Source organism: Liolophura sinensis, chromosome 4 (assembly GCF_032854445.1).
Source record: "Liolophura sinensis isolate JHLJ2023 chromosome 4, CUHK_Ljap_v2, whole genome shotgun sequence".
NCBI classification, from domain to species: domain Eukaryota; kingdom Metazoa; phylum Mollusca; class Polyplacophora; order Chitonida; family Chitonidae; genus Liolophura; species Liolophura sinensis.
In genome coordinates this window covers 15,032,890-15,058,883 of record NC_088298.1, presented here as the reverse complement: position 1 = coordinate 15,058,883, position 25,994 = coordinate 15,032,890, and the positions used below count along the sequence as shown (strand labels likewise).

The following is a 25,994-nucleotide window of genomic DNA, read 5'->3' as shown; positions in this document are numbered from 1 at the left end:
GCTAAAGCAGAGAATAGCGCCATCTACAGGTTAGCTCCCTATTCAAAGGGTAGATAACTCCAACGACTTTGTAACATTGTGAACGCTCGGGTTGTTCCTTCATTGTTTACTTTTGATTTTATCCCTGTCAGTAATTTCACTGCGGTTACCCTTTTCTTTCTTTTTCACGCCATTTTAATATAATATAATTGCCAATTAGGTTATTTAAATCATGCACGAAGCAAAGAAAACTGTGAGCACGTGTAATGATGAAAGCCGATGTGGGCAAGATATTTCAGTTATAAATAAACAAAAATATGAAGTAAGATGGTTTTTTTAACACATACATATATATAAATGTTGGATTAAATAAAGCAAATCTCACATTACATTTTTAAATGGTGGTTACAACATGAATAATAACTTCAGATGTTTAATCTCTTCACAATGCTGTTTTAACTGCGATGCTGCGGGATATGTGCAATGTGCCGGATTTGAACTTTGATATGGAATTCATGCCTGGAATATCCACTGTCTGCCCGGCATCATTGAAAACTGACGACCGCTTCTCTCTTGTGTGTTACCGGCTTTATTTCCTATTTGCATAATTTCTTACATACCTTTGTCTTTGGGAGCTAGTGTTAAAGGTTGTTTTGGAAATGGATCTTGCGATTATCGACCTATAACGCCCTTTACGGACTACGAATGGTATACGAATGTCGGACATGGCGCTTATATGTTAAATGTCAGTTTGACAGTTACGCCGTCACAGTGAATTTATGGACAGCAATCAACTTTAGATTTGCGCAGTTTACACTAACATGGCTGTTTATTGATTTAGTTCAGTAATAGATCACTAAAATTGAATTCTAAACAAAGAAACAAATTTACAATGGGGGGGGGGGAGAACTAAAACAAATGCAAGGTGCAATCAAGTTTTTTAATCAAGTTTTTTAACTTTGAAGTACAGCTACATCCGGAAACTGCTCCCAACAAATAAGAATTCGCGTCTATTTATGTTATCAGTCGACAACAAATTGTTAACTTTGTAAATAATATTATGAGGTATGGACCTTTCTCATTTAGTTTGTAATGTGGCGCGAAAAGAGAAGACGTGACCGCATCACGCATCATACTTACATAGGACTAGCATATGATTAACACGAAAACAAAAGCAGCTGATGCAAACAACTATTTTTATTACAATTACATAATCAAACCACACCTTCTGTGCGCGAGATTACATTATATCAGCTTTTCGTACAGTCAAAAACATATGATTGAAAAAGTAGTACTATCAGTCAAAACCCACGTTTTCTATTGGTCACCTGTGCGTAAAAATGTGTCTACATCCGGGGTTCACACCAATCGCTAAGGTCGTTGTAAAGCATCGGTTTGAAAGACTGTTGCAGGATGATGTGTAGGGATATTACTCCGCCGTCCCACATGGGGAGCTGATAGAGGAAAACGGGTTTGGGGAATAACATTTTACGCTAAAATTTAATTTTTTTTTTCCAAAGTGGCGATTTTCGCTTCATTTGGGAGTCTTTTTGCACAACCGTTCATCGTCTGCAGAAAAATGGATGTCAGCTTGATCGCGGTTTTAGAAAAGACAGTTTCTCCAGGTAAATTTTGAGCGTTTACGCAGTGGTCAAATTGCACATGTCATGCCGGTTCTTTGAATCTCTTCAAATATTTCGTCTAATTTGCAGACTTCCGTTGTATTTGTCATCTCTTCGGACGGGATGTAATCACTTGCCTTTAATTTTTTTTTTAAGTGACCGCCGAGCTAGAGGAAGCACAGCGCTTCTTGGAACAGTTGGCACAAACAAACTTGGTAAGTGAATTTTCGCCGCGCAGTTCGTGTGTACATTTCACCGATCAAAGATGGCTGCCTCCTGTGGGAAAATCTTGCGCCGGTGAAGTTGTAAATAACTTGTTTGTGTCGGTCACGATCAGGTGCACGTGCATATCAGTAACACACAGTGTGGGAAGTACAAGTACGATTACATAAGGAAGACGTTTCCATCGCTGAAATGACACCTGGAGTGCGAATAAACAAACGCTCATTATTTCACCGGACTACACAACAGGGACCCGCGATGAATGAGTTCATTCGCACGTGTTGACTGGTCAATCAATTTGCATAGGGTTTTATTAACCTCCTTTTGTTATCTTATTATCTTGTTCATTCCAGTAATTTAAATACTCTGCACAAAGGATATTAGTAAGAACCTATCCACAACTGTACCATAGTTGCAAATGCTACCCAGTTCAAAGCTGGAAGTTCGTTTGTGCACCTTTCAGTTTAGGCTAGGCATGGCTATAACTGCAGGCCGCATGAAGCAGAAACATGGCGGATTGAAGTCTACCACCTAATCATGACATCCTCACACTGCTGCTATACCGCACTAGGAACGAAATGCCTCCCACTTGCTCACCTGAACAGGTATCTGGCCATTGTGTTGTCGTAATCACAATCCACGAATCGGGGAAATTTACATTTGGTGCATCCTCTTCTGTGGACGAAAGTTGGTTTGTGTACGTGACAACATGGTGGCTGGTGACCTGTTCAGGGGAGTGAGTGGTAGATATTTTGCTCCTAGTGAGGAATAGCGGTAATGTGAGGAGCATATTGTTGGGTGGCGGGCTTCCTCAACGTTTCTGCTTTAGACGGAGTGTAATTGTAGCGAAACCTAGCCTAAATTGAACGCTGCAGGCTGAAATTTCAGCTTTGATCCGCAGACCTTGAAATAAGGAAATGGAAGGGGAGTGGTGAATCACTTCGTACAGTTTGCTATGGGGAGTCTCTTGGGAACAGTATATCGCTCATGTCGTGAATTAAGGAGGGCTATGCAGACATGAATCGCATGTACCTGTCTTTCTGTTATGAGGAAAAAATATGACCTCAGATACGTGTAGTCTTAGTTAAAGTACACAGTGAATGGGTATGAACATGTGACAGGAATCTCAATCCACGACGACATTAAATAATGACACATTGACAGGTAGAGATAACAAGGTTTAGCTGATCAATGCATAAAGAATATCTCGATTAAATTCATCACAAACCTTAAAACCATAATAATTAACTCATTTAATCGTTTCGTTTATTGTTGGTGACCATCTTCAATGGGACATATATGAATTTTTAGCAATGCACAAAGACACAGGAAAACATGTACTTAATAAATGCAAAGTCACATTTATTGAAGAAATACCAATGCTACATGTTTGTCATTGTTACAGCAAACACCTTGCTATCACACCCGTACAATCTTAATGTTGACGACAAATGCCTGGTGACATTGTACTTTGTCACATAGATTGTCCCGTTGATGTACGTGTTGATCTCCCCACGTGGTTTCCTGTGGATTCTACTCTCTGCTCTGACTTTATCAAAGTATTTTTTGCAGGTTCTACAATGTACTTTAGTCACCGAACACACCCTTGTACATCACTCGTGCCATAGCCAATGTCACTCACATTCCACCCCAGAAAAATGGATAAATTTACAAAATTTCCCTTGTTGCCTTTCTCAGTTACGATGGACGCCATCACAATACGGTCTTCCGGTTCATAACATTTTCAGTGACCATGAGTCACTTCTCAAAGCGGCAAAGCTTCCAGATTGTCCTCTGTTCTGTGTGTGAGCAAGCCTATGTATGTTCGTTACATAAGTTTCTCTGGACATTTCATAGAATTTTTGTTTCGAAATCTTGTTGAAGTAAATAAAATAAACACTGAACACTTCACAGCAAGGGGCGCAATGAATCACTCTCTCAATGTGAGGTTTGGGTGCGCGATTGCGAGTGAGAGGGAACTTCGGTAACTGTTGGAGCACTTGCGGCTAGTAAGAACTGAGATGACCTACGTAGTCATGTTTAGTACATGTGGTAATCTGGTGCTTACTGACGTGACTGTCCCCTAATAGGTTGGCCTACATGTTTAGGGCCTGTGAGAGATACGACTTCGCAGGAGTTCCACATGGGGAGCTTGCGCACATACTAGAAGTTGGGGTTAGAGCCCTGGCGGTACACAGCCTTCATGCATGAGCGTTTGACGAATGGAGCGTTTTCTAACCTCAACTTCCGGTATATTCGTTAGCACACCCACGCGGATCTCCCAAGAACTCTCACCTCTCGTGGGTCGTATAACTAGGTGTGAAACTTACAGCTGTGAAGACTTGATAGGCTCGGGGCACAATCCAGAGATTTTAGGAAAGGGCCTGTAGGGTGTATCAGTCATGTAAGGCGAAATCATGCCTTAGAACGAGATTTGCAGGTTGTCGGATAGACCTGTGTTCACGTGCGAGTCCTGTCACTTTTGAAGTAAATTCATGTGGAGAAGCGAGATTTCACAGGACACAAACTATATCCCGCCAGTAGGCTTACAATTGAGAAACTTCCAAATGCAAAATTTTGGGGAAAAAATGTGTACCAAAGAGCTATGTACCTAACAATTAATTGGTACTTAATCCAGGTCACATACCTTGAATGAAAACTTCTGAATGCATTTTTAAGTTAACCAATATCAAACACACAAACTCTCACTTCTCATATTACACATTACCCCTACTGTTCAAATAGTACAAGAGAGAGAGACTTCCACATACACTGTAGGTCTAACCTGAATAATTGGTTCGTCTGCAGTGTACATTGTGCAAGTAGATTCCTTGTTTGGCGTGGTCATGCTTTCAGAAAGTGTTTGGAATTTAAAGGTTTGAGATAGACATCGCCTGTCTTAATACCTTCTTTGATTTCATTCATGGGTATATTTAGAGATGAACATGTAGGCCTACAAGTCAGGAGACCTGCACAGTCTTTAACATTTAGAGAAGGGACTGTGTAGTGATCATTGCCCCCCCACCCCACTACCCCCACCCCTCTACGTTGTTGGGAGGAATATCAGAGCAATCCTGAAATTGTCTAAATAGTGCTCCTGAAAATCATCATTTGCTCCTCTGCTGCTCAATTTCATGACCTAATTTTTGTGCCCCGATTTCAGCCTGAGCTGTGTAAGCAGTTAGCAGATGTACTGCGACATGGAGGAAACAGCCCTGTGGCCCGAATGCAGGCTGGGCTTCAGCTGAAAAACGCCCTCTACTCCAAAGATCCGTCAATAAGAGAACAGTACCAGCAGAGATGGCTCCAGTTCCCAGTGGAAATCAAAGAACATATCAAAACATGTGTAAGTATCACATGGATTTGTAGTGTCCATTTTGTCTGCACATGTAGCTTGTTTTTTAAATTACTGTAGTTGACCTACAACTTTACTTGTGGTGAGAAAGTGGTGAGTTGTAAAGACAAGGTCAATGCCTTTGTTGACCAAGATCCACTTTTCTGGTGTTCATTGTGAGAAGGAAATTCTTCAATGAATTGAGATCACTCTACTGTGTGACAGAAACCTAGTGTTTACGTGTATCAAAAAGTGCATTTTTGGAGGTGAATAGAGATCAAATAATATTAGTTTTGGGGCTGAAACTTACGTTTTCCTTTATAGTGGGCTGTGATACCTTCAAAACAAACCATATAACGTCTTTTCTAATGTCAATAGAGCTCAATTTATGTATAATCTTGATTTGCAGGTGTTGGAGACCCTTGGTACAGAGACAACGCGGCCCAGTTCCGCAGCACAGTGCGTGGCTTACATCGCTTGTGCGGAGCTCCCGCATGGCCTGTGGCTGGAGCTTGTCCCAGAGCTTACGTCCATCGTCACAAAACCCAACAGCACAGAGATGATGAAAGAGGCCACCCTAGAGGCTATTGGCTACATCTGCCAGGATATAGTAAGTAGAGGATACAACTTCAATACAAGCTGGCACTTTTTTAATTGTTGAAACTTTTAAATTTCATGACATTATTAAGACACTCCATTTCATGACATGGTTAGATACTTTGATTTTAAGCACATGCTTATACACACTTGGAAAAAGTGTCTTTTCTTGTCTTTTTGGTTGCATTACATTTCAGTTACAGCTTGACAGTGTTTGTATCTGTTTATTAAGTTGAACTGTTAATGTTCTCTGAATGCCTGGTTTTTGTTTTAGTTATGTTTCAGGGGCACTATAGCAGCGTTTACTAGTTTATTCATGTACAAAATAACAACTTTGATATCAATGAAATTTTTCGCTTCATCTTTTAGCAAGACCCAGACATCCTTCAGGCGCAGGCTAATGCTATCCTGACTGCAATAGTGCATGGAATGAAGAAGGAAGAGCCAAGGTTTGTATTTACAGTCTCATTATACTTGGTACTTTCTACAGAGCTTCCATATTATATTTCAATGAGTAGGTCCAACAAATTTTTTTTTCTTCTGCAGCAAGCCAGTCCTTGATCAATGGGAGTTCAAAACAAGCTATTGCTGCTTAGACTGTGATTTTGAGTTTGGAAGTTTCTCTGGTTCCAGGCAAAGGACAGTGCTTTAGTTACTCTGAGATTTAAAATGGTCAATTTTGGTATCCCTGGCGTGCAGTATGGGCCAAGTACTGGTTAGCCCTATTGTCTGTTTAGTGTGGGGTACCGCGTCTTGTTCCACATTGAAAATAATGTGGAATTCAACATTAAAGTCCAAAGAGAACTGATAAGAAACAATACTTACGTAATGAAATATGGCTATATTACTGAGTTATCTTCTCTTAGATAACTGATGGGGCTGCATATGTGTGTCTGTGTGTGTGTCTTGGCCCATAACGGAGTATTGTATCTCATGGGTGAATCGGAAAGATAGTGTGATTATTATCAACACGGTATGTCATATTTTGTGCTCGTTAGGGACTTCACTGCAATTCTTAATGATTTGATCTTTCTCATTTCAGCAATCATGTTCGGCTGGCAGCCACAAATGCGTTATACAATTCTCTGGAGTTTACAAAAGCAAACTTTGACAAGGAGGTGAGAAAACTTTGATTGGGGGAGGAGTAAGCATCATACTGGTGAAATTATGAAAACAGATTATTATGGAATTTTCCTTCTTAATTCCTAACTTAAGATGGGCCTTCCAAAATCATTGGCACCAGCCTGTCCACATAGTTGTAATTGAATTATGCAGTCCTTTGAGGTACATAGGAAGGTCTACCAGCAACCTGTGGATGGTCATGGGTTTCCCCGGGGCTCTGCCCGGTTTTCCCCCACCATAATGGCGGAGCCTCAGTGGCTCAGTCTGTTAGTGTGCTAGCGCAGTGTAATGACCCAGGATTCTCTCATCAATGCGGTCGCTGTGAGTTCAAGTCCAGCTCATACTGGCTTCCTCTCCGGCCGTATGTGGGAAGGTCTGTCGGCAACCTGTGGATGGTTGTGGGTTTCCCCCTTGCTCTGCCCAATTTCCTCCCACCATAATGCTGGTCGCTGTGGTATAAGTGAAATATCCTTGAGTATGGCGTAAAACACCAATCAAATAAATAAATAAATATCCCACCATAATGCTGGCCACTATCATATTAAGTGAAATATTCTTGAATACAGTATGGCGTAAAACATCAGTCAGATAAATACGTAAACAATCCTTTGAGTATATCCTCTTTTTTTTTTTATCTGCAATTTATTCTCCCACTTCTTTTTCTCTCCCTTCTTAATGTAGTCTAGGCTGTGAATGAAATCTAATTATTGTTTGATTTCTACACAAACTTATAAATGTTACCCTAGTCCAGAACCACAATTTGCAAGGCAGGTATATCTTCTGTTACAACTGATCAATTTTTTGTGTAACTAATGTGGCGTTCTCATTTCAGACTGAGCGCCATTTCATAATGCAGGTTGTTTGCGAAGCCACCCAGTCACAAGACACTAGGGTGAGTGGTGTTGACACCTCTACCAAATGACTTGTTTTGATAATGACTCATGGTTGCTGGCCAAATTGTGTAATGAGCTCTTCTTATGGACCTAATCTGCAAGTTCACACCAGAAAGTTAATCTGGGGCTTTTGGACAGTTTTCTCTGACAATGAAGCTGGTTGATGTTGTGGAAGCAGACTTTTTTGGATGCAGTGAAACATCAGTCAGATTGAATAAGTTGGTTCATCATAAATAATCTAATAATATAAATTCTTTGGTATTATAATTAAATAAAAACAAAAAGCTATAATTCACTCAGTTGCTTTCTTTCCTGTACATACGTAGTAAGTTGTAAAGTTGCACGTCTCACAGAAGGCTAAAAGCTGTTTACAGCCTCGCGTGCAAGAGTGAAATTTATATGTCTATGTTTTTGTAAGGCCTATAAGCAACCAATCCATCAAGCTGTTCTGGTTTTTGCAGGTGCGAGTGGCGGCCCTCCAGTGCCTGGTCAGGATCATGTCATTATATTATCAGTATATGGAACACTATATGGGGCCAGCTCTGTTTGCGGTAAGGAAAGCAAAATGTCGTACATGTTACAGTTTTAATACTGCTTCATCATATATTAATGTATTCTGTACTTGTTGATAAACATGCTTGACAAGTCTTTCAGTAGGGAGGCCGCATGAAATCAGGTTCAAACCCGACCTTAGCTCTTACTGTTTGTGGGGGCTTTGGTGATAATGGATCTGTGATGCCTGTAAGGTCCATTGCTCAGTTTCACAAAACGGCATACAACAGTTTTTTAGTGTGCATTTGTTGTACGGTATTTTTTACGTCCCTCTTACTGTGCGCATTGTCTGATATGTGCGATTATCATATATTTTTGACATCTTTGTGAAACTGATCTCACTTGCCTGTCATCAGTATAACATGCGTATCTGTACATCACACAAGGGAAAGGTCTTGAGTAATTTGAGGTAACCTGGGTGCTCTGGTTTGCCCACGGGCTAAACTAACTGTCGTTGTGTAAGTTGAAAGTTCGCATTAAACAAGAATGAAATAAATGAATATAGGGCTGCTTTGTGCCCTTGTAGATCATGGACTCGACAATGAATCAAGATTATAAAGCATGCCGTTTTGACATGACTTCTAAGTTTTCTGAATTCTTGAGTTACAATAAAGTTAAATTATTGTTACAATAAAGGGAATACAATCCCTGAAAAATCATGCATTTTGTTCTTGTTCTTGTTGTAGTTTGTTCTTGATCATCCAAGATCCAAATTAATACAAGCAAGATTTGTGGGTAAAGCTTCTAGTCTATACCTGGTTTACAAAGAGTTGTAACTCTTGTGTGGTACTGAAGAAGTGTTATCGTTTCTGTAAACCTGATATTTCTCTTACCTGCACAGATAACTATGGAGTCCATGAAGAGTGATGTGGATGAGATTTCCCTGCAGGGAATAGAGTTCTGGTCAAATGTGTGTGATGAGGAAGTTGATCTGGCCATAGAGGCCTCGGAGGTAGGTTACCATGGGGACAATGAGAGGTGTTACCCTGGCAAAAGTAAGATGTTGTCATGGGCAGCTAACAGGGTCAAACATTTGCTAGTTTCAAATTACTATTGTTGCATTCACAGGTATAACTTGCAACTTTTACTTTTATCAAAGCAAAGGTAGTTTGATCTTATTTTAGCAGTAAGTTTTCTCAGCCTGTAAAACCTACAAACTTTAACAAAAACAATTTGTTTAATGAGTGAAAAGCAACTTTCCATTAAGTCTACAGACTTTATACCTCTGAGGTATAACCTGCTTAGGTGTACCCTCTACTTGTGACCTTTTAGAAGTCTGCTTCAATATGATGTGGTGGCCTCCATGGTTGAGTGGGTTAGCATGCCAGTACAGCGCAATGACCCGGGAGCCTCCCACCAATGCAGTCGCTGTGAGTTCAAGTCCAACTCATGTTGGCTTCCTCTCTGGCCGTACTTGGGAAGGTCTGCCATCAACCTGCGGATGATTTCCCCTGGGCTCTGCTCGGTTTCCTTTTCACGTTGGCTGCCGTCGTATAAGTGAAATATTCTTGAGTACGGCGTAAAACACCAATCAGTTGAACAATGAACGTGAGAGAGATGGACAGTAACTCGCTACAGGTTAGTGGTTTAATCTGGGCATTCAGGATCCTTCGCACCCATGAAACTGGTTGCCAAGGTACAAGTGAAACATTCTGGTGTATGGTTATGACCTTTAACGACAGCCAAATAAAATGATAAATAAATATAATCTGGTTTCAGGCAGCAGAGTTAGGGAAACCCCCTGAACGGACCAGCAAATTTTATGTGAAGGGAGCACTGCAGTACTTGGTTCCACTTCTGCTTCAGACACTCACTAAACAGGTCAGTAGGAAGTGTATTGCACTACTTAAGCTGATCTACAGGAGTACTTAAGCTGATTTACAGCAATGCTTAAGCTAAATTGTCAGGGCTGCTAAAGTTGGATCATTAGCATTACTTCACTGTGTGATCATCATGACAGCACTACTTAAGCCGGCTGGTCAGTCTGTAAGTGACTGAGCAGTGACATACGGTGCTGAGATCAAATACACAACAGACAGTCCCTTACACAGCCTGGTGCTCACTCACCTGACTTGTGTTGAAGCTTTCTGCTACATTGATTCTGAGGCGAGATTTTTGGTTTCCTGATGCAAGATTTTTGGTTTCCTGATGCGAGATATTTGGTTTCCTTTTTCTAATGTGTATATATTTTCCCTGCTTCCACAGCTTGTGGCACCATCATTGAGGCTCCTGTGGACCTTTGTAGTCTCATATTCATGGAAGAAAACTTGTCATCCACCAGTGTGGTGTGCATATCAGTATATTGCATGTTGGAAAGTTGGGTAGTAACTTACCAAATGTTGATGGTTTACTCTGAACACACCAGTTTTATGCGCTCATGAACTGGTTGACATAGCTATTCATATAGGTGAAGAATAAATTTAGCTTTTAGTAGGTTTGGGACGTTTGTATTGTCTTCCTTTGTAGGAGGAGCTTGATGATGATGATGAATGGAATCCATGTAAAGCAGCAGGTGTCTGCTTGATGCTGATTGCCAACTGCTGCGAAAATGACGTCCTGCCACACGTGCTGCCATTTGTCAAAGAGAACATCAAGAATGAAGACTGGAAGATCAAAGACGCTGCTGTGATGGCATTTGGTGAGTTCCTGTCTCTCCTAGTCTCACAAAATGTGCACAGTAAACCCCTGGACTCGAAGGCATAGCTTATGTCCTACCTCAAACATCGGTGTTATTGTCACATGACAAGGAAAGCAGTGTTAAGCTAAATGTAATGATGGTATCTTAAAATGTACCCTATGTACTAAGTTTTGTTTATACTCTCCTCCGATATTGAAAAAAGAACTATTGAAAAAAGAACAACTGCTGGGGTTTGGTGTGGCATAAGTTTAATTTTCTTAAGTTCGATATTCAACACCTAGCAATCTATCAATCAATCATTTGTTGTGTAGGTTCCATCCTGGAGGGCCCGGATCCTGCCAGCCTCAAGCCTCTAGTTGTTCAGGCCATGCCTATGCTGATAGACCTGCTGAAGGACCCCAGTGTAGTGGTGAGGGACACGGCTGCCTGGACTGTGGGGCGAGTCTGTGAGCTCGTCCCCGAGGCAGTGATCAGCGACGAGAGCCTGACCTGTCTCAGTCCACTGTTACACGCCCTGGTGGAGGGACTAACAGCAGAACCTCGTGTCGCTTCTAATGTCTGCTGGGTAAGTCATTCAGCGGGAATCCGACTCAAAAAAGTAATTTGTCAAGAATTTCAATTTCAAGTTCCTAATTAGAGTAGGTCTTTCTTAGACAAGTGGGCCGGAGAGTTTCACATCAGAAAATCCGAGTACTTTTATATGCATGAAAACCTTTTGCTGGGAGCAACAGATTTGTGGTAGTAGATTTTGAACTAGATTCTGATATTTTACTAGATATTTAAAAAAAAAAAAAAAGATGAAATTAAAACCAAGAGTAGTATTTGCTTGTGGTGCATTTTATGGTTAAGAAGAAAAAATACGAAAGTTGATTACTCGTCTCCAACAAAATAGGCAGTATTTAGACAGCCTCTATATCACAGTTCTTGCTCGAACTCCTGAGGTGCGCTGTCTGGGCTTCACCCATGTATCCATGGTTTCAGTCAGAGGGGGATGCCCTGCTGTGGTGCTTTCATGACCATTCCAAAAATGCACTAAACAATGAAGAACACCCTCCATAGCTAGAAAAAAAAACAACAACAGAGCTCAATAGAGCTGTTCTTCTAGTAAAACCAGGTGAAAAAGTGGAAATGGACAACTTTTTCAATAAGTTTGACCAGATGTGGCCAGCAGTCTTTGTTTTTATGTTCTTGCACCCTCTTTGTCTTTGGCAGGCATTCTCCAGTTTGGCAGAGGCAGCTTACGAGAATGCTGAAACTCCTGAAGATGGCTCAGAGCCAGATACCTACTGTCTGTCTGAATATTTTGAAGCTATTGTGCCAAAACTTCTAGAAACTACAGAAAGGTAAGAAATTGCAAAACCAATTAAAAGTGGAGTGGAGTAAACTGGAGTTATTGCTAGCTTGTTTGGGAGTTTCAAGCAAGTGAGAAATTCTCAAGTAAGACACTAAATTCTCTTTTAAGAAGTTGTAAATTTCCCTCTATCAGGAGTTGTTATTCTTGTCCAGTAAGTTGGGGATTCCCCTTTATCTATAGACATTGGGCTGCCCAACAAATGTGGAATTCCCCAATGTGGAATAGGCGTGGCTTTGCTATAAGGACTAAGGTACATGGCTTAACGGCGTTTTACGTCCTGAGCTGCGTGGTTTGCCTTTCATATTGTATGAAGTAGAATACACCAGTGGTGTACTAAAATGGTTTCAACATTGCGGCCATTGTTTGACCTATCAGTTGTATCAAAGGCGTGAAATGTGATGTAGACAACAAAGGATGTGTGCGAAATCAAGTGCTTATTTTACAAATTGAGTATAAATGTTTTATTTATTTATATGACTGGAGTTTTAAGAATACCGTAAATGATCTAAAATTTTGCCCACAAGAGTACATTTTCAGAGGCAAATATGTCACAAAAAATTATTTTCAATGCTGAAACTTACAATTTTACGCTAAAATATTGTCCCATGTTCCAAGCAAAGTTTAAAACACATTTCTAAAATCAATAAAAGTATCAGAATTTGGAATAAAATCGTCAAATTAATGGTCATTTAGGGTATGGCATTTGTGTGACAGTGGCCAGAATAATTTTGGGGCTGGCGAAAAAACACAACCATCCAGTGGTAGACATATTTTCAGAATCTAATTAATGTGTTTGTGTCAAAAAATTGAACATGATGTGTTTTTCTTTCAGACCTGATGGTAACCAACATAATCTTAGAAGTGCTGCCTATGAAGCTGTGATGGAAATAGTGAAAAACAGTCCCAAGGTTGGTAACATTTACGCAAGGATGCCTTGTAAAGTATATTTTTAAGTTGAACATATTACAAAAATATGAATGATCTATCCGAGAATTCCCACATTATGTGAAGAGTAGAAAGAGCTGCTCCAGTGTCCTATACCTTTACGTCACCCATCGCCGACGTATTGTCACAAACGACGTACTTACAAACGCACATCATTCTGGCTTCCTCTCTGGCCGTAAGTGGGAAGGTCTGCTAGCAGCCTGCAGATGGTCGTGGGTTTCCCCCGGGCTGCCCGGTTTCCACCCACCATAATGCTGACCGTTGTCGTATAAGTGAAATATTCTTGAATACGGCGTAAAACACCAATCAAATAAATAAATAAATACAAACGCACATGACGTCATTCCAGTGTAACTGCCTTTACTTGACGTCCTATCTGCCTGAGGAATATGATCCATGTCACACCAGGAAGTGTTTATGGTAACTGCCGAAGATTTTGTTTCTGTAGAATCTTTTCACTTACAAGGGTTAAATTGTGTTATTCATCGTATATCTGTTTGAACCCTGGTGTTAACGCTGTTTCATGGGTATCTACCAAATCATTTTAGTATTTCCGCCTGGTTTCTTTATGGATTGAAATAGCATGTTGACATGAAGCGGATGAATTTGGTGTTGGTTGCAAGTTTCAATTGGCAGTTTTAGCACTACTTTGCATATTGTGCATGCACCTCATTGTGACGAAAACCAGTCACTATTTGTGAGAAGTCTTTTAGCGTGGTCACACACCAGTTAAAAAAAAAAAAAAAAATTGCTATTATGCATTTGTCAGAATATTGACAAAAAAAAGGCTGTGCCGTGAAGCTATCCATGGTTTTCTTGAAGCAGAAGTTGTCTTTCAGCGTGGTTACACACCAGTTAAAAAAAAAAAAAAGAAGAAAATTGCCATTAGGTTTACATTTCTACTGTTTTCTTCATAGGACTGCTACATGATGGTACAGAAGACAACCATGATCATTCTACAGAGGTTAGAGAGGGTGTTGATGATGGAGGTAGGTCAATATGAAGTACCAATTTGTTCAGTAGGTTTCTATTTGCAGATTACATTTACTTGCCGTTGGAGTGTCTTATTTCAGGTGTTTTAACAAATCTTAATCAATTCCTGGACCCCCAACTGGCTGTGCAAAGTTAACAAAATTGCTTACAATTTATTTCTTCTAACTTTAGATTAGAATACAAATTGTCACATCATCTATGAAGGGGGAAAAAGTTGTGATTTATGGAGTATTAATTAAATAAATCCAGATTTTGCAGTCCTGATCTTGCTTGCAAAGCTGTCTTAATATCAGGAGTTGTGTGATGCACTGTCTTTTACCCAGAAATACTGTGTTTTTAGATCTCAGAAATATATTAGTGTAGGCAACCTTGGCTTGGACTTGTTTCAGACTGCATTAATTCTGATGTATTCTTTGCTGATGAATGCTGCTTTTATGACCAAAAAAACCAAACATGTAACACGTTACTTTCACTTTCATTTTCAGGGCCAGGTGTCTTCCTCATCTGACAGAATGCAGTACAATGATCTCCAGTCTCTGCTCTGTGCAACCCTACAAGTAGGTCTCTGGGCTTTAGATGCCTGTTCGTTACTAAGCGCTTGAATAAACCTTATACACATCTATAGACGTGTGATTTTTCTTCCTTTTTTTGTCAAAAATAAAAAATGTGATGTAATGCTAAGGTTGTTCTACTAGGGTTACAGATTCAGTTTATTGTCTGTTCAATTTTTGCTGTTACTCTATCATGTCAAGAATCCTGCTTTAAGAGGGAGGTTTGCATATATCAGATGGACTTGTGTTAAGCTGTCAGTCCTCTCATTTAGAAGAAATTGACATTGAGTAGCAGGTTTTTTGCGTTTCATGAACAGTGTCCCTTATTTCTGATATGTTTCTGTGACAGCATTTGTTATATCAGAGCTGTAAAGGCCAAGCTCTGGGATCAAAAAGCAGTATTAGACTTAAATCAAAATTTTCAAATCACTTTAAAATTGTTATTTCTTACGTCACATGGTCAGAATATTGCCTGACAACATAAATTTTGGGGAAGTTCTTGTACAAAAATTTTCATTGAAAATAAAGGAAAGGAAGATACCAAATTCATAGATTGAAATTTAGACTTGAGCCTAAGATGGCTGCCTGATCCTTGGGCCTGGTGAACAAATACAGATTCTCTCGGGAATGTTGATGATTTTTACGTCCTGTTAGAGACTGTCATGGTCATGTAAATCTTAAAGCCTTAAACAACACATGCGATAGATTTGGAGCAAAGTGCATGAAACAAATGTGTGTCATTTCTGAAAGGGACCAGGCGATTCAACGAGATTCAAACGGACATGTTTGTATTTCAGAGTGTCCTAAGAAAAGTGACTCCGGAGGACGCGCCCAAAATCTCGGACCAAATCATGGCTGCCCTGTTGCAGATGTTCCAGACGTCCACAGGAAAGGCATGCGGTGTGCAGGAAGACGCTCTGTTAGCCGTCTCCACACTTACAGAAAGTACGGCTATACAGTGCTGAATATGACATAGTTCTCTCCCTTTAAATGCTCTAGATTTCCTATGTGGAATTTATATCGTGGATTTTCCCCAAAAATATGTTCGGGGGAATTAATTTTTGCAGGTTTAAGAGAATACTGAAAAGCAAATCTTAAACTCTTAAAATTTTCCAAGATATATTATGGCCAAAATTATTCAAGCACATTAAACAAGTATCATGGGTGGCTGGAATCCTCCTTTGTTTCCTGCGGCGTCAGTAATCCTGGTGATCTGGATCAGAGATTAAAACAATAGGGGATGGATTATCACTGCGTAAGAAGATTACTTTCGCACCTACCGTGAGCAATACTCAAACAGATGTAACTTTTCGAATTATTGATGAGTACATTTAAACACGTGGCAAAGTGATCTGTCACCTTTTGAGCAGTTCAACACAAAACATTTGAATTCACCATTATCAGTGACAGCCACTCATTCTTTATCAAGCATCATAGTAAGTTTTGCATTGTTTTTAGTTTTAATCGTCCTCTGTAGCAGGTCAGAAAGCGCAAGCATTGCCGTAGCTGTCAAATGGCCATTGTGTTGTACACACTTCACAGTTTGTTAAAAGCTCACTGATTGGATCACAGGAGACACAGCCAATGGGATAGTGTGTATCAGAGTGACATTCATTAAAAGCCAGCACATGCTGGTATCTACTTTTCTTTCACTTTACGGGCATAGCGAAGATTGATCTAAAGACGAATAAACTCCCTCTTTGTTTTATACCCACCAAGCCATAGCACCAGAGTTCATATATATATTTAAACCATAATTTCTCTTCCCTGCTGTTAAAAAAATTAGCTGGCCTGTCAGGCTTTTTTAGCGCAACTCCCGTCATCCTGGCAAAGGTTTCACTTCACTATTTCTACTACCTGTAGTATATCATTCAATATTGGATATTTTTTCACTGGAATTATTTTTCGCAGTAAATTATTCACAGCGAAATTCGTAAAAATTAGTTCCACGCGAAAATTAAGTACTTCACAGTATTCAACCTGTTACCCATTTTGCCAGATACTGGGGGTTTTGTCATGTATGTTGGTGTTTTGAGGTTTGTTTGGAACTTAGGGTGTTATTCTACTGGAAAAATGTAAGTTTCACCACCAAAATTATTTTGTTTGATGATATTTGATCAACAGTGGGTTATTATATTTTAGATACTGCATCAAATTATGCTCAAGCATTTTTTATTCTCAGACATTTTATACAGGAGACTCAAAGAATCGTAGTCTACAACAATTCTGTCAGTTATGGTATGCGTTGTAAAATATTATGCTTTCATTTCTCTGCCTCATTTTGGGAATCATTTTTATTTGTCAATTTATTATTTAATATTCAAGGCCTGTGACATTGCTTTGATCTTGTGATCAATTTTTGTTACAGTTTTAGGTGAAAACTTCATAAAGTACATGGATGCTTTCAAACCCTACCTGGCATTGGGTTTGAAGAATTACCAGGAGCATCAGGTAGGATCACTCTTTAAAATTTAGAATTTAAAACTTTGAAATAGAATCAGAACTTAGAGGGAGTAGTTCGAAACTAGGTCTGGAAATCATGAATATAGATTTTTCTAATGTTTGAAAAACTAGGAAATTGAATGTTGAAGTACATGATCGGCATTTGAAATCCTTAAATGTCCTTGAAACTTGAATTTAGTTTGGGATCCTTGAAAGTAGTTGATTTCAAAATAACAATTTGCACCATGTTCAGAATGAGGTGAAAAAGAGATTTCAAAAATAGCCTCTGATAATGTTCGCTTAAGTTTGTACTCTTATGTGAATGGTACTGAAAAGTGCTGGAAAACATAGGATAAATTTGTAATTGAAAGTCTTTTAGAAACATTTTCTGCCATCTACAGAGATAAGTGCTCAAGTAAAATTTTCGTATGGTATGACTGTGTGTAGATAATATGGCTTAAATTGAGCGGGACTTGGTGGAGCCAAATTGGCATTATCATATTAATTCTGATTGTTGTTGTCCACAGGTGTGTCTGATAGCAGTTGGTGTGACAGGAGATATCTGCCGGGCTCTAGGAAACAAAATTCTGGTTTATTGTGATGATATAATGATGATGCTGTTAGAAAATTTAGGGGTGAGTTAAAACGATACAGAATTGACACTGATTGGCTGACAGTGGAGGTAGGATTTCCTGGGTTAAAGCCTACGGCGTTGGTCACGCTTAAATAAATCGGCAAAAATAAATCCACCATCCCTTAAATTCAGCTTAGGCGAGACATAGCCTGGGCTTGCTTATCTCTCTCTCCAGCCATTCAGAATTGAGTCTGTATCGCTTTTTTAAGTTAAGTTGACTTGTCATTGGATGTGTACATAACATATGTATTAGTACAGCATGCAGTCTCAGGGACACACATTTCCTTCTGAGTAACCCTTTGCAAGTAGCACTGAGCTCTGTTTACAGTATCCTCTGTGGGGCTTAAGGGGTGAAAGGAATTGAACCTCAGCCTTTTGGGCAAGTATGGTGTAAAAAGTGACTAACTGAGGGCTCTCCAGTGACCAGAATACACCCTGCCAGTGTAAAACATCATTTTGTCTGATGGAGCTATGTGTGGGAAATCCAACATGGAAGACATGCTAGTAGCTGATGCTAGAAATGGGATTATTTTAATTCCTCAGCGTTTTCACATTTGAAAAAGAATCGTTTAGTTTGATTTATGCACCTTCTTAACTTCTTTAAAAAAAAAACAAGTGTATTGTATGCCCTGGCCATTTTCAGAAAAAGTGTAATGTTATCAGTCTAACACAGTAACATCCTTAGAATATGCCTGCATAAACACCTTGCGAACATGCGAAAAGGTTGAAGAATTATAGTAGTGAAGTTCATTGCAGGAATTGGTTCAATAATGAAGTAATTGACTTAATTTTGTCTTTGCCTCCTCGTCAGAATGATAAAGTACACCGGTCTGTGAAGCCTCAGATCCTGTCTGTGTTTGGGGATATAGCCCTGGCGATCGGCAGCTGCTTCAAGATTTACCTGGACGTTGTGATGTCTGCTCTCCAACAGGCCTCTCAAGCACAAGTAGACAAGGTATTGTTGTTGTGGTTGCCCCTGACTAAGAATTAGCTGTGGGCCTTGGTAGACCTGGCAGCTTAAAGGTTTCAGCCAAATGGCCACTAGCCTTTCACCGGTGATGTCACTGGCTCAAATCCACTTACTGCTGATTCAGCTGTGGTCCTGGTTTGTAAAACATGTGAAGACGCATAGTGGTTTCTCCCTCTGCCCAAGATTTTTTTGTTGTCTTTTTCCATCTGATTGTCATCTTTTATTTGAAACATGCTTGAGTATGGTGTTAGAACACCAATCCTTTAGAAATGAAACATTTAGGAATGACTGTAACTTACACAGTTATGTGAAAGTGAGAGTGATTGTGGTGTGACATATAGGAGTGGCTGATGTGGGGCTGTAAATATACGGACGTGACTGTATAGATATTTCCGAGTGACTGATAATACTTTAAGTCTCTTCAGGATTGAATGTGGTGACATTTCCATCTTTCAGAGTGAATGTGATCTGACATTCATGGCTGACCTTGTTCATAGTGACAGTGATGTGACACTGGTGGCTTTCAGAGTGACTAATGTGACATTTCTGAACGACCGTGACATTTCTGTATTTCTGTGACTAGGATGTGACATTTTCTGAGTGACAATGATGTGGTGATGCTGGTTGGTTTCAGAGTGACTATGATTTCTGTATTTCTAACATTTCTGAGTGGCAATGATGTAACGCTCACCTGTTAAGTCACTATATGACATTTTTGAGTCACCACTGAAACGTTTCTCAGGGACTTCTGTGACACTTGTGTGTGACTCGTTTGTTTCACGTAGACTATGATGGGACATCTTTGTGACATTTCTATATTTCTGTGTGATATTGATGTGACACGTGTGTGTTCCAGAGAGACTGACATTTTTCTGTGACAGTAATGTTATTCTTATGTGTGACATTTCTGTGTGACAGTGACCTGACACTAGTGTTTCAGAGTGACTCGGACATGAGATTTTTGTGTATCCGTGTGATACGGTGACACAACGTTCGTGGGTTTAAGAGTTACTATGATATGACATTTATGAGTGACTACTGTGACACCTGTGTGACATTTCTGTATTTCTATGTGACAGTGATGTTATGCTAATGTGTGTCATTTCTGTATTTCTGAGTGACAGTGATGTGACCCTCGTGTGTTTCAGAGTGACTATGATATGATAGACTACTTGAATGAACTGAGAGAAGGATGTCTGGAAGCCTACACAGGGATTGTGCAGGGTCTGAAAGGAGATGACGAGAAAAATATACAGCGTAAGTCAAATGAGTTAGAAGGTTTTGTCACTTCACATGACACCTGTACTGGAGTGAAGTACATTTCAGTAAAACCCCATTGTCTGTTCAACTACCCCACGTCATGCTGTTCCCTGGTTGTAATATGTAACATTGCTGGCGTCTGGCATAACCCTGAGTCATTCATTTGTTCATTTCACCCCGCATCCCTCATGTGGTGTCCTTCATAGGGTGAAGTGTAATCTCTCAAAATGTTGTACTGTCTTGTGTTGATTGTCATCAGACAGAAGGGAATGTAACAGAACAGTGAAAAGTTATCAATACAACAACAACAACACACAAATAACATGAGTGAATTGTGATGGTTTTTCTGTGACATGACAGGGCTCCGACTTCTTCCTGCTCTCACGTCATTAAAGAAGGTTATGTGTAAACCAAATAGCCAATCAGAATTTGCTTATGTCATTATTTTGAACACCAGGCTGTCTGTTTTAAATGGTTCCATTAGCAGACTGTCCACTGGGCTGCCAGGTGGCGTGAGATTGAATTCTATAAGACAAGTTTAACACGGTTTCCTAACCCAGCCCCTGTCTGTTTACAGCGGATGTCCAACTGCTCCACCCCCATGTCCCCCACATGATATCCTTTATAGAGCTGGTAGCACTGGATGAAGACAGAAGTGACAATGTAGTTGCAGCCTGCTGCGGGTTGATAGGGTGAGTTATACAGAAGTTTTCACAGTGTGGTTGCGTCTTGCCGTGGGCTCCTAGAATGAGTTTGCACGCAGACTTCACATTGTGGTTGTGTCTTGCTGTGGGCTCCTAGAATGAGTTTGCACGCAGACTTCACAGTGTGGTTACTTGGTGTGGGCTCCTAGAATGAGTTTGCATGCAGACTTCACAGTGTGGTTACTTGGTGTGGGCTCCTAGAATGAGTTTGCACGCAGACTTCACAGTGTGGTTGTGTCTTGCTGTGGGCTCCTAGAATGAGTTTGCACGCAGACTTCACAGTGTGGTTACTTGCTGTGGGCTCCTAGAATGAGTTTGCATGCAGACTTCACAGTGTGGTTACTTGGTGTGGGCTCCTAGAATGAGTTTGCACGCAGACTTCACAGTGTGGTTGTGTCTTGCTGTGGGCTCCTAGAATGAGTTTGCACGCAGACTTCACAGTGTGGTTGCTTGCTGTGGGCTCCTAGAATGAGTTTGCACGCAGACTTCACAGTGTGGTTGTGTCTTGCTGTGGGCTCCTAGAATGAGTTTGCGCGCAGACTTCACAGTGTGGTTACTTGGTGTGGGCTCCTAGAATGAGTTTGCATGCAGACTTCACAGTGTGGTTACTTGGTGTGGGCTCCTAGAATGAGTTTGCACGCAGACTTCACAGTGTGGTTGTGTCTTACTGTGGGCTCCTAGAATGAGTTTGCACGCAGACTTCACAGTGTGGTTACTTGGTGTGGGCTCCTAGAATGAGTTTGCACGCAGACTTCACAGTGTGGTTGTGTCTTGCTGTGGGCTCCTAGAATGAGTTTGCACGCAGACTTCACAGTGTGGTTACTTGGTGTGGGCTCCTAGAATGAGTTTGCATGCAGACTTCACAGTGTGGTTACTTGGTGTGGGCTCCTAGAATGAGTTTGCACGCAGACTTCACAGTGTGGTTGTGTCTTGCTGTGGGCTCCTAGAATGAGTTTGCACGCAGACTTCACAGTGTGGTTACTTGCTGTGGGCTCCTAGAATTAGTTTGCATGCAGACTTCATAGTGTGGTTACTTGGTGTGGGCTCCTAGAATGAGTTTGCACGCAGACTTCACAGTGTGGTTGCGTCTTGCTGTGGGCTCCTAGAATGAGTTTGCACGCAGACTTCACAGTGTGGTTGCGTCTTGCTGTGGGCTCCTAGAATGAGTTTGCATGCAGACTTCACAGTGTGGTTGCGTCTTGCTGTGGGCTCCTAGAATGAGTTTGCACGCAGACTTCACAGTGTGGTTGCGTCTTGCTGTGGGCTCCTAGAATGAGTTTGCAGGCAGACTTCACAGTGTGGTTGTGTCTTACTGTGGGCTCCTAGAATGAGTTTGCATGCAGACTTCATAGTGTGGTTGTGTCTTACTGTGGGCTCCTAGAATGAGTTTGCATGCAGACTTCACAGTGTGGTTGCGTCTTACTGTGGGCTCCTAGAATGAGTTTGCACGCAGACTTCACAGTGTGGTTACTTGCTGTGGGCTCTTAGAATGAGTTTGCATGCAGACTTTACAGTGTGGTTACTTGGTGTGGGCTGCTAGAATGAGTTTGGCACGCAGACTTCACAGTGTGGTTGTGTCTTGCTGTGGGCTCCTAGAATGAGTTTGCACGCAGACTTCACAGTGTGGTTGCTTGCTGTGGGCTCTTAGAATGAGTTAGCACGTAGACTTCAGAGTTGGTTGCTTGCTGTGGGCTCTTAGAATGAGTTAGCACGCAGACTTCACAGTGGTTGCTTGCTGTGGGCTCTTACAATGAGTTAGCATGTAGACTTCAGAGTTGGTTGCTTGCTGTGGGCTCTTAGAATGAGTTTGCACGCAGACTTCACTGTGTGGTTGCTTGCTGTGGGCTCATAGAATGAGTTTACACAGATTTTACTTTGTGGTTGTGACGTGCTGGGGGCACATAGGATGGCTTTCTACACAGATACTCCCAATGCCTGTTGCATGCTGATTTGGCGATTTTACTGAGATTTTTACCTGGTTGTGGGCTCATAGAATGAGTTTGCACAGATTTTACATTGTGGTTGTGACGAGCTGGGGGCACATAGGATGGCTTTCTACACAGATACTCCCAATGCCTGTTGCATGCTGATATGGCGATCCCTTGCTGTGGGATCATAGTTTTCATAGAATTTTCTTTCTGCCCTCTCAAGAAAAATGTTTCCCAGACTGTTTTTTCATAGCAGTTTATCATATTCACTTGAAACTTGATACATGGCTAATAAATGAAAAAAACACTGATCAAATAAATAAAATTTAATGGTACATGGCCAAAGCAAGTCTTATGTTCAAATTTGAGTTTCAGGCTTTTTGTTCAAAATTGTCTTTAAACAAAATTGTGGCCGTCTCTGTGCTACTATTTTTGATGTACACATAGCTATTTTTCAGACAACACTACCTTGTAGCTGCATGTGAAAGGGATACTTCTGCCATGATTGTTGTGTGGAAAAGGGTGTTGTAAGTCTCATTTCCATTGAGACCTGACAGATATATAATCATATATCATATATACCCAACAGTCATGATACCAGTTTTGTACATATAGTTGATATTCCACATGTTATGTCTTCACCTTGTTCTATTATAGATGAATTTCAGCATCAGTGTTTTCTTCATTTAAGCACAATTATGGCAAGCAATTAGTTAGTGATAACATTTATCTCCAAACCTGCAGGGAATATTCTTATGAAGAGCAATTCCTGAATGCTTGATATTTATTGTAATGCTTTCATATTCTTTATCTCTCTCGTGATTCATCGGCCCCAGTAGCACAGTTGGTAGAGCATCCGCTTCAGGAGCGGTAGATCCAGGGTCAATCCTGTGTCAAGTCACACCTAAAACTTTCGCTTGGCGTTCCGCATGAAGGGGATAGTGCAACGACTGGTTGACCCATATCAGTATAATGGCTCGGGTGGGGCAGCTTACTAAACTGTCTCAGTAAAGCAGCACTAGATAAAAGAGCGGTGGAAATCCGTCCTGCAACAAAGAGGCACATTACATGCACTCTAAGGATTCCTTCGTCGTCACATGACTGAAAAATTATTAAGTACGATGTTAAACCCTAAGCACTCACTCACTCACTCACTCACTCGCTCTCTCGTGATTCTTTTTCTTTCACCAGAGATCTAGTGACTGCCTTCGGGGATAACATTTTGCCGTACATGGAGAAGGCACCCGTGACAAACTTACTAACAGCTGGTCGGCGCTGTAAATACAACAAAGCAAAAACGCTGGCCAACTGGGCAACAAAAGAGATCAAGAGGTTGAAAAATGCCTCCACTACATCATGGTAAGTAGTATGTTGAATTTCCTTGTTCCCACCATCCCTACCATTTATCCGTAGGCCTTGGGCCGGTACCCATTATACCGACTGATCTCATATTACTGTAATTTTTTCAACCTTTTCGCTTCTTGGCGACATATTTTGAGGGCATTATTCTGTGTAGACTGATAAAATTATTCTTATTGACCAACACAATCAATGTAAATTTGTCTCCAAAATCAAATGAAACAGGTGCATAAATTGCACTGAAAGTTGCTGTTTCAGATGCGAAGAGGTTGAACAATTTGGGTAATGAAAATTTTCCTGAATACCGGTGTTAAGCGCCAATTTACATTGATAAATAAATTGTGTTGTGGGTTGGACTGTGGAATGAAATCTTGTAAGATTTTTCATTATTGGTTAAATATTTAATTTGTTTAATAGTATAATATGGCGCAGACATTGATGTGTATGATCGAGGAAAAGATTACCCCAGTAAGGAACATCTTATTAAAACATATTCATAAACATCAAGTATATTGCATGCAAGTATGCTGGAATGTAAGTAGAGAATTCTACGGAAAAATTGTGAAAAAAAGAGTGTTTTTTACCTCTGGTTGAGGAAAGATTCTACTATGCACGATGTCATTGCAATGATTTGCTTCAAAATATTGCCAGTTTTCCATAGCCTGGCTATGTTTGTATGATGAAGTATTCCTCAGCACTGTATGTAACACAATGGGGTAAATAAGTTGTAAATGTTGCGTTTCAGAGAGCTCTAGAGGCTGGGATACAGATTTGTCCAGGTGTAGCAACTCTAAAACAAGGCCAAGAGGCCAGCCCATGCTGACTCGGCTCCTGGTGAATGCGTGTGAGAGAGAGAGCGAGAGAGAGTATGAAATGTCACTCACTTCTGACCATACAGATCAACAGGAAAAAATCTATCAAGCAGGCACCAGAGAACTCTGCATCCAAGAACTCTTTTTTCCAAAGGAGCTCTGAATTCAAGGGCATGAACTCTGTTCACTAGAGAGCTCTGAATTCAAGGGCGAGAACTCTGTTCATTGTCTCTACTGAAGCCTGCATCATTTATTGTAAGTTTAAAGTACAACCACAGCATGAAGAAAACCAAGAGGCGTAACGCAGAGGACAAAATGCTCAAAAGTTAGAGCAGTATTAAATTCACGGGATGATCTTTAGCTACAGGGGACATCCTTCCATGGACACCTGGTCAAAGCCTATTGCCCTTCGAAAAATCAAAGCTATGCAAATTAGGGTGTGGTTGTAGGCTTTTGTTACCATGGATACCCCCGTGCTAATTCTCGTTGAATTGGCCGGTGAAGAGTGCTGTTTGTGGTCTGAGTGGTTTAGTGCTGTGTTTGCAGCTGTAGTGCTATTTTGTGAACCACTACTCCTGTGCGGTTGTAGTGTGTGATTCGTGCCATTGTTCTCTACCTATATGTACATGTACGTCGCCCTTGTTTACAGGTAACCACCACATTGTTTGTAACCCAGATGATGTGGTGTAGTGCCCCCGAATACTAGTGCTCTTTGCCGCGTTCAAAACGGACGATCCTGCGTCAATGCCGGTGCTTTCATATTAATGACAGTGTTTTCCTTTCCTGGAATTTATTTTTAATACTGTTGTTGAAAGACTTGCATGTGAATTGGGTGTGACTTTTTCTGTGGTACGATTTTTTTTTTCTTGTTTTTTTTGCTTTTTGTAGGACATGTATCTTACATTGCTGGCGAAAAAAAAAAAATAACTGAACTGTATGGAGCCATTTGTATTAAGCTCTGTCATTGCTGGTGCCTGCCAGGCAACTCTGTGAATGCTACGACTGTGTGATAGAAGTACTAAAGCATGAAAAACCGCTGTCCTTGAAAGAGACAACTTAGTCTTGAAAAAAAAAAAAAAAAAA

The 25,994-nt window shown here is 40.6% G+C and overlaps 1 protein-coding gene across 1 annotated transcript; it reads left to right on the top strand.

Moving 5' to 3' along the window:
* The first annotated feature begins 1,427 nt into the window (after positions 1-1,427).
* Positions 1,428-25,994, top strand: LOC135464670 (importin subunit beta-1-like). Its single transcript, XM_064742161.1, has 24 exons — positions 1,428-1,604; positions 1,758-1,816; positions 4,987-5,169; positions 5,567-5,767; positions 6,124-6,203; positions 6,797-6,872; positions 7,709-7,775; positions 8,238-8,320; positions 9,163-9,273; positions 10,041-10,142; positions 10,788-10,959; positions 11,271-11,524; positions 12,172-12,302; positions 13,146-13,221; positions 14,176-14,247; positions 14,737-14,808; positions 15,600-15,747; positions 17,171-17,253; positions 17,772-17,879; positions 18,690-18,833; positions 19,997-20,105; positions 20,686-20,800; positions 23,932-24,099; positions 24,845-25,994. Coding segments are annotated over exons 1-24 (2,661 nt in total). The 5' UTR covers positions 1,428-1,558; the 3' UTR covers positions 24,846-25,994.

What these genes read in the sequence shown, in the direction of transcription:
- LOC135464670 (XM_064742161.1), top strand. Translation starts at nt 1,559, where the DNA reads ATGGATGTCAGCTTGATCGCGGTTTTAGAAAAGACAGTTTCTCCAG. An exon ending in TAGTGAAAAACAGTCCCAAG is followed by an intron (nt 13,222 to 14,175) that starts GTTGGTAACATT and finishes TTTTCTTCATAG; the next exon opens with GACTGCTACATGATGGTACA. An exon ending in GCCTGCTGCGGGTTGATAGG is followed by an intron (nt 20,801 to 23,931) that starts GTGAGTTATACA and finishes TTCTTTCACCAG; the next exon opens with AGATCTAGTGACTGCCTTCG.